Source organism: Pollachius pollachius (assembly GCF_949987615.1).
Source record: "Pollachius pollachius genome assembly, chromosome: 14".
In the NCBI taxonomy this organism is placed as follows: domain Eukaryota; kingdom Metazoa; phylum Chordata; class Actinopteri; order Gadiformes; family Gadidae; genus Pollachius; species Pollachius pollachius.
In genome coordinates this window covers 19333340-19342688 of record NC_136947.1, presented here as the reverse complement: position 1 = coordinate 19342688, position 9349 = coordinate 19333340, and the positions used below count along the sequence as shown (strand labels likewise).

Here is a 9349-nt window from a genome sequence, read left to right as displayed (position 1 = left end):
ACACACACACACACACACACACACGCACGCACGTACGCACGCATGCACGCACACACACACACACGAACACACGCACGCACACACACACACACACACACACACACACTCACACACACACAAAAAAAACACACATTGGTCTGGTCGTGGACAGCGCGAGCTCAATAGGAAGTATGCAGGGTTAAGTGAACACGCGCTGTAAAAGGAGCTGTTGAATTGATACAAATGTTAATTATTAGAGTCAAATGAAATCTAGTACTATAATATCTGTTTCGCAAAACTCATTTGTTGTTATGTTTCGGACTAATTGCAATTGTAACGCTATTCCTATTATTGTTATTATTATTATAATTATTATTATTATAATTATTATTATTATTATCATGAGATGTTATTATATAATAATTATTATCATGCCTATTTATACATTATTAATACACTATCAAAAGCGGCCTTAGAGTACACTGGCTTTAGATCATTGTGTTGGTTATTTGAATGTAATGAAAGTAAAATAGTTTCTGTAAAATCTGTTCAAATAAATATTGTTCGTTTCAATATTTAAGAAGCATGATTCGGAATGTTCACATGTAAATCTCTGGACAACATTGTTTATAATGGTAAACACCGTGATGCTTTGTGTAGACCTACCATTTTAAACATATCAACGTCTTACATTTGAGCTATACTTTTAATAAAGGCCTTCGGATCAGTGCATCTAATGACAAATATTTGCGTCAAATTTCCCCGATTTTCTCGTTGTAATAATAATAATTACAAATTGACCTATGAAATCCCCCATTCTGTTAGCCACCATAAAAAAAGAAGCAGATTTAATGAATTTTAGAACAAATAAATGTAAAATGGACGAACCCTGTTTTTAGGAATTTTAGAAATGCAGCAATATATTGCTGATTTGACCCATCTTTGGCAAATAAAATAAATCAACAATTCTATTTAAAAGAGACTAAGTCTTCTATCTGATCGCCTTATATCACTATCCTAAATATTTCAAAGGGGATTTGGCGTCTCCTTCATCTCAGAAAGTGAGTAAATAATATCATGAATAAGGCATTTGTCACGGTTCATTATCTGAACGAGTAATAATTACCCCAATTAAAAGTCTTTTGTATAATTAATGGAATGAATAGAGCGATAATTGGATATTAATGGATAACGTTTTGTCTGAATCCACATATTATAATTTATTGGCCCCTAAGCGATGGCCCCCCGCCGAGCCGCTCTAAACGTATAGCAGCAGCACATCATGTAACAATGACTCCCGGCTCATAGCAGTCATACACTTCTGTGTTCATAGCCTATTAGTCAGCCTTCAGGCTATCATATATGAATAAATAAAACAATTCATTTTGTAAAGGTGATGGAATGGCAAGGTGCCCTTAAAATATCGTAACACAGGAACCCTAAATGTAATCCATTTACTGTTGTCTCTTCACAGCCAGTCGCCGCCATGCAGCACTACGGGGTGAACGGATACTCCCTGCACGCGATGAACTCCCTGAGCGCCATGTACAACCTGCACCAGCAGGCCGCGCAACAGGCCCAGCACGCGCCCGACTACCGGCCCTCCGTGCACGCGCTCACCCTCGCGGAGAGACTCGCTGGTAATTGAGTGCACTGTGCAATAGCAATTTTAGTTAGTATATAGGACATATATAGACTATAGCAGTGGCGGCTGGTGATCAAAAATGTTGGTGGGGCACAGTAATAGACAGGGGGTCTGGGGTCCACCCCCCCGCCCCCCCCCAATAAAAAAATTGAATTTAATAGATTTGATTTCCTGTATTCTGGTGCATTTTGGGGATGGCCAGTACCTATTTACCTACTATTCATTCCGATTCATAGCCTACATCCTGACTTGCAGGGCCTGGACAAGCTTACACTGCATATACAGACCTACTTCATGGCCATTCCATTAGCCATTGCTATTTGACCAATTGTTGTTATTCTGATATTGAGACAAATCATGATGACTGTCCTATAGCGTCCAATTTTTGTGAGTCTCAATGTCTACTTCAAATGCAGTTAGAAATATGGGACAGTTGCTTAATTTTGTTTATATGCTACAGGACGAAAGACTAAATTAATATGTAATTTACTTGCTCCTTTTAAGTATGACATTGCTTGGGGAGTCCAATTCCTCCACTGAAAGGGGTGGAAAGTGCTTGCAACTCTCTGCTAGTTAGCGACCTATCTCTTCTCTACAAGTAGTTGTGGTGCGCGAATGCACACTGGGGCGCCTGGGGCGAATTTTCTTGCGCCAATGAAAAGCTGTCTCTGCTTGATAGACAGCAAAAAGTTAGCGAGCTTACATTGACTTCAACGTGGCCGGCGCCCCTGACTTGGAGGAGGGCTTTATTTCGAATGACCAATAACTAGTCTAGCCCAAATCATTGACGTTTAGACGCATTTTAATGGTTGCTGGCAGTGACAAGTATATCACACAATTAAACGAGGATAAACGCTATGTATTTTTGATGATTTATTTCGTATTGATAATAGTTTATTAATAGTTGGCAGATATATTCAATTGAATAATTCACGGAGGGGCGGCGCCCTAGCGCCCTCTATTGACCCACTGCCACTGGACTATAGCGTAAGCAAGAATTCACGTGTTTTATCAAGAGACCAAATTCTATAATTATATCATATTAATTAAACTTGCCGTGTATTTTCCCTTCAAACGGCTGCACATTTCAAGACATCATCCTGGAGGCGCGCTACGGGTCCCAGCACCGGAAACAGCGCCGCAGCCGCACGGCCTTCACCGCCCAGCAGCTTGAGGCGCTCGAGAAGACCTTCCAGAAGACCCACTACCCCGACGTGGTGATGCGCGAGCGTCTGGCAATGTGCACGAACCTCCCCGAGGCCCGCGTGCAGGTCAGTTGTTGATTTATTTATGAATTATTTATTCTACACTTTTTGTACAGTGTGTGTGTGTGTGTGTGTGTGTGTGTGTGTGTGTGTGTGTGTGTGTGTGTGTGTGTAGGGTTATTTGTTGTAAATGTTAATATAAAAACGTAAAAAGATGCCCAAAAAAATGATAGAGCTCTGTCTGTCACTTCTCTAGTGGTCTGTCCTCCCAGAGCTCTGTCTGTTGCTCCGCTAGCGGTCTGTCGTCTCAGAGCTCTGTCTGTTGCGCCGCTAGTGGTCTGTCCTCTCAGAGCTCATGTCTGTCGCTCCGCTATCGGTCTGTCCTATCAGAGCTCTGTCTGTCGCTCCGCTAGCTGTCTGTCCTCTCAGAGCTCTGTCTGTTGCTCCGCTAGCGGTCTGTCCACTCAGAGCTCTGTCTGTTGCTCCGCTAGCGGTCTGTCCTCTCAGAGCTCTGTCTGTCGCTCCATCAGGTGTGGTTCAAGAACCGCCGCGCCAAGTTCCGTAAGAAGCAGCGCAACCTGCAGAAGGAGCAGCTGCAGAAGCAGAAGGACGCGTCCGGGGAGGAGGGAGACAAGGAGGAGCCCGCCGCCTCCTCCACCACCTCCTCCACCAGCACCATCAGCACCTCCACCGGAGGCGGCTTGCCCGACACCCAGATGGCCCCCGCCTCCTCCTCCTCTTCCTCCTCCTCCTCCTCCTCCCTGGAGCTGGAGCGGGCTGCCGGCCGGACCGCACCCCCAGTGGAGATGGAGCTCAATGTCACGTCGCCGGAACATTCCGGGTGCGAGTCGGAGGACAACGGCTCGGACAAGGAGGAGGAGGAGGGGGGAAAACTTCTGCAGGACGAGATGAGGAGCGAGGCGGCCATGACGCCCGGACACCTGTCCCCGGGATGCAAACGACTCAGCCCCAAACCTGGTGAGTGGCGGGGGGCTTTAGGGCCGCACGCTTCGGGTACATTCTCCATACAGCTACGACTGATTAGTGTCGGCCATGTTAACAGCAAACAACACACATAGTGTGAGCCACTCCTTTCAGAAGTGGCTCATTTACCTGCTAGAGCTAGATGGTCCATGGCAGATCGTCGGCCATTGGTTGGTGGCAGGTGTTCATTTTGAATGTAGGGATTTCAAATAAGGTGACGTGGAAAAAAAGTTTGCAAGAAACCTCACTTCTATTCTCATACCCTTTTTAATTTAAATGTTTTAAATGTGACCCATTACTCAAATCCCTTGGTGTCAGGTTGTTCATTATTTCATTTAAAGCCATTTAACCACACATCCGTTGCAAACATGTAGCAGCCTGTACCATAAGGGCCTCACTGTTGACCTGCAGCGTCTAACCCCTGGCCCTCTGCTCCCCCAGACTCCCCCCTGGTGTCCCGGTCGGTGACCCCCGGCTCCAGCAGCGGGGGCAGTATGTCCGGGGCTGGGCCCCTCCCCCCGGGACACTCCTACTCCTCCTCCCCCCTCAGCCTCTTCCGCCTGCAGGAGCAGTTCCGCCAGCACATGGCAGCAACCAGCAGCATGGTGCACTACCCGGCCTTCGACATGACCGGCCACCCCTCCTCCCCACCGCACGGGCTGCCCTACCTGGGCATGAACGTCAACATGCCCGCGCCCGCGCCCCTGGGCACGCTGCCCTGCCAGTCAGCCTACTACCAGTCCCTGTCGCACCACGCCGCCCAGCAGGTGTGGAGCGCCCCACTGCTGCAGGCCTCCGCCGCCGCCGCCGCCGCCGCTGCCGCAGGGGGGCTGAGCAGCCACAACAGCAAGACCACCAGCATCGAGAACCTGCGGTTAAGGGCCAAGCAGCACGCCGCCTCGCTCGGGCTGGACACCATGTCCACCTGAAGACCCCCCCCCCCCCCCCCCCCCTCCCCCTAGGACGGACCCTGGGACTCCTGGGGAGAGGAGGCCGCGGCTAATGGAGGGGGATGGGATGATTAGGTCAGAGCCCATCCCCCCCCCCCCCCCCCCGACCCCCTTACCCTCAACGCACCACCATATCTACTGTGTCTGTCCCTGCTCTCAGGCTGTGGGACGCACACCACTGTCCCCCTGTTGTGAAGAGGACGGGGGCAAAGGTCATCGAGGGACGTCTAGTACGACCTCCACTGGGGCAACAGAACAACGCTCTTTTGGTGACCGTCCCAAATGTGAATTATATATGTTCCTCATCTCAAGTTTCTTTGCTCAATTTTTGACAAGCCAATGCCACATCTTCCCATCATGCAATGCAAACACAAAGAATATGATAAAACAATAGCTTTTATCCTCAAGAGACCATTACTGAATCCACACACGTTATAGATAATGCTGGTGTTGCGGACAGACTGTCACATGTAATTGTATTTAACAAGCAAAAGAGAAAAGACTGATGACCATGTACAAAGCTGCCAACGGATGCACTCTGCAAATAATGTTTACAAGAAGAAAATGTCAAACAATGTCGAGGCACTTTTTGAAGGGCTTACACCCCTTCATCAACGAATAATCACTTGGATCACGTGCATGGAGGAGACCACTTCTGTCAGGCGGGGGTATTCACATTCAATTAAGTGATGTAATATTAAACAGAGCATGTACTACATAACTGCACATACATATAAATAACGTAAAGCTGTGTTCCCTCAGATTGCATAATTAAAAGTAACTCATTTACCAGTTTAACGGCCAGTAATGTAACGGGTTTGTGCGGGGGCTGGCTTGATAATGGGAAAATGATTTCAGTGAGTAAATGCACAGAGCTTTTAATTACATTTGCCCTGGGCCGTGAAGACCCGGGCAGACGCAATTATACACACATAGCATTTAAGAGAAACAGCATACCACTAAAAAGATATCTTCATGAGACCAGAACATTTAAATAATTCACAATGAGCTTTTAAATATTAACTGGGGGGTCTGAAATAATAGTTCAATAATAATTGCCATAAAGTTATGGGAAACATAAAATGAGGTTGTTTATTTTCTAATTTCTTTTTTTTCAGTAGTCATGTTGGATCTACTCAAGGACGATTCTTATTAACATGAATTATTGTTGTAGAAATACTTTGTCTCTGGTGGCCTGTTAGCACTTTGTTACCAGTATTACACAAAAGCCTCCGTTGTTTTCCATTTGAACACTTGATTTAAAAGCATTTGTTTCAATATGAAAATATGTACATTATTTTAATACTATATGTAAAATAAATAAATAATGATAATAAGAAAATAAGAAAAAATAGTCTATTAATGTTTACTCCCTATAATGCAGATATACATTTCCTATTATGTTGTAGCATTGACGGAAGCTCCCTGTAACTGTCACTGAGTGTATGAATGTATTTGAGAGGCCCGATAGCCGATGGGTTTAAGTGGCCTGCCATTTCCAAAAGCATCAGCGTCAATCGCTGTTAAGGACAGTGTTGCCAGATTGGGCCAGATTTCCCGTCCCATCTGGCAACATTGGTTGAGGAACCGATCTCCTATGAATGACGCAAACTACGATTTGGAATGTTTACGTTTTCGCTTGGAACGTTGCGCTCCAGGCGACGAACGAAGCGCGAGCGATTGAGAAGTTTCTAATTGGCCCGATGCTTAATTGAGCCGAGACTTGTGTGTAACTGCTGTCTTGAGTTCTGTTGTTTTGTCGTATGTAATTATTATGCTGTCCCTCTGTGTGTCTCTGCCAACAGCTTGGCCCAGTGTTGTTTAGGTAGATTTATAATGCTGAAGGAAGAGTCGGTCAACACCAACCGCAGCGTTGTTTCTCTCCGCGTTTACGATGTAGAACTTGAACTGTTACTGTAAAATTGTCAAAAATAAAAAAAAAACGGTTGCCAGAAGAAATCGGTTTGGTTTTCAGTCAACGGGCGTCAAGTGAAAGGGGATAGGAATGTATCATAATTTTAATAATAAAAATTAAAAACATTAAAACACATAAGCCTATTACTAGACTATTTTCAAATATGTAGGCTAGGACTATTTATTCTTTAATTATATGACCCCGAAATGTGTATGCATATTACCAATGGAGGCTAAACCCAAATGAAATTGAAATCATTAAATAAAATTGAATAAGACAATGGAATAAAAACATTCCAAAGTATAGACTGTTTAGACTCCCCAGAATTATGCATTCTGTTATTTTGTTTGACAGGCTTTTATTAAAAAGAGAGCCGAGGCATTAGGGGATCCTTTAAATAAACAAATTAAATAAACAAATTAAGAGTAAGGTTAACAAAATGTGGGCAGGTTCAGAGTGAGAGCAAGTGAGAAGGATCCAGAAGCCTTAAAGTAATCAGAAAAAATAAAAGGGAGCAGAGAGTAAGCCATCCCCAGTGAATAAGCGGCCATTATCCTGAAGAACAACGGCCCCGGGCCCTGATTAGGACTCCATTACATCTCAAATAGCATGGTTTGTCAAGCGCAGACCCCTACCCAGAACACACACTGAAACACACAGACCCACAGGGCTGTGGTTGCTCAAACACAAACACACACACACACACACGCACACCCCCCCCCCCCCCCCCCCCACCCACACACACACACACACTAACACACACACGCACACACACACGTTATAGTTGTTCCTTCATCTCCTGTGTCTTAACATACACATGCCCTTGCTCTTCCAAGAACAGAACTTCACGTGAATGTTTAAACATTCCAGCCGGCTATGTCCATATCCACACAACCAGCTGGGGGTCTTCAGCTCTCTCTCTCTCTCTCTCTCTCTCTCTCTCTCTCTCTCTCTCTCTCTCCCTAATTGGACTGGCCTTGAAAACACCGCCTCTTCTGTGTATGTAAATAAGCGATGCTCCTGAGGTGCAGTGGCAACGGTGGAGGCGACCCCTCCTCCCCCCCACCCCAACACTGTTATTGATGAGCACTTCCTGTGCAGCAGGTGGAGGGGGATAATGATCTGGCGAGATTAGCAGTGTTAAGGCACGTGTAACACTTCACCCTAACCTTGTTGTGTTTTATTACACTCCATGCCTGCGTGGGAGCCTGAGTGTGTGTGTGTGTGTGTGTGTGTGTGTGTGTGTGTGTGTGTGTGTCCTCCGCCAAGGGCATCCTTGTAGCTGTGCTGATTGGATGCTGCTGTGGATATGCAGCAGCGCCGGGTGTCCTTGTTATCCGGGGTAACCATCTATATAGGTACATGGCACCACTCCCTCCCCGGGGACTCAGCAGCCCAGCACAATGCTTGTTTTTCTCCCGCTCTGAACACTCTCTCTCTCTCTTTTTCCAGTTTATTTTATTCATTATTTTTCCCTTCCCCGCTCCCAGCTGAGACATGTTTGATACACAAGCACGTACGTGTTTCCACACTAACACTCTTTTAGCATTTTCACTGGCCACTGCTGTCGGTCTGCCTCTCTCTCCCTCCCTCCCTCCCTCCCTCTCTCACCCTTTATCTCACTCACTCATACACCGTGTCCCGGGGCTGAACAGGGCGCCTTAGATTGTAACACCGGAGGTCAGGTACGTTGGGCCCTAGATGCTGAATCCAAATGTTCCCATCTCATACACTCAGGGTTACACATTTAACACTCCCCTTTAATGCCACTTATCTGTCTGCAGACTCGTGTCATCATCTATTTCCCCTTAAGGGCATGGTTGTGGTGACGTATTTGTGTGTGTGTGTGTGTGTGTGTATGTGTGTGTGTGTGTGTGTGTGTGTACATACCGGTGTATTGGGGTGCTAAAGATCCAAAATGTTGATATGTGGATACCCTTGCATTTATTTTTTACTGCGTCTTATGAAACTATGGCCCCATACGATTTTTTTTTAAATAAATGTTTACGAAGAAAAAGGTGCATCAAGCAAATACAGAGTTATTCATAGTCACTAGGGTTCTCTTAGTGCAACTTCTGAACAACAGCCCAATACTTGCACATGCATGCGCGCTGGCACCGTTGTGCACGCATGATCCTCTGGTCTAAAGCAAGCCCCATACAGAAATCACAGTGTACCGTTCAATCAATGCAGGGCTTCTTCCCCAGCTCCACGCTTCACTAAGGTTTTAACCCTGGCGGGAGTACCAGGGCCAGTGCTGGAGACCTGGGCCCATTGAAGAGGTGACAGGCTCTGCCAGAATATGATCCTAATCCTGTTTCCAGCATTCTTTTAGCCTGCTGCCAGGGACGTTTTGCTGCATATTCTAGGAGCTGTCAGGCCCAGGACAATCCACCCCCCCCCCCCCCCCCCCCATACCACATTGCCCGGATACACATCAAAGTGTGCCTGGAAACCACCACTAGGAACGCAGAGGGGGGGTCACAGTAAAGTACAAACTCTCACAGCCACTAAGTAGACATAAAGGTTTTTCCTGTGGTTGAGGGGATAGTCATACTAAGTACTATTGTGAGGAGAAAACAGTCTGGCCCCATCCAAACCTAACAAACCGTCTTAACCGCTTTTCACCCACTCCTGTGGTTTGCTGTGGTTTAGTCCCAAACTTTTCAAA

General features: G+C 46.2%; 1 protein-coding gene across 1 annotated transcript; it reads left to right on the top strand.

Moving 5' to 3' along the window:
- Window positions 1–1465: 1465 nt before the first annotated feature.
- Window positions 1466–4742, top strand: dmbx1a (diencephalon/mesencephalon homeobox 1a; the record flags this gene model as incomplete). Its single annotated transcript, XM_079750555.1, has 4 exons — window positions 1466–1619; window positions 2717–2895; window positions 3360–3807; window positions 4255–4742. The coding sequence occupies 4 exons, from the start codon at window positions 1466–1468 to the stop codon at window positions 4740–4742; spliced, it is 1269 nt and encodes a 422-aa protein (XP_079606681.1).
- Window positions 4743–9349: the final 4607 nt, after the last annotated feature.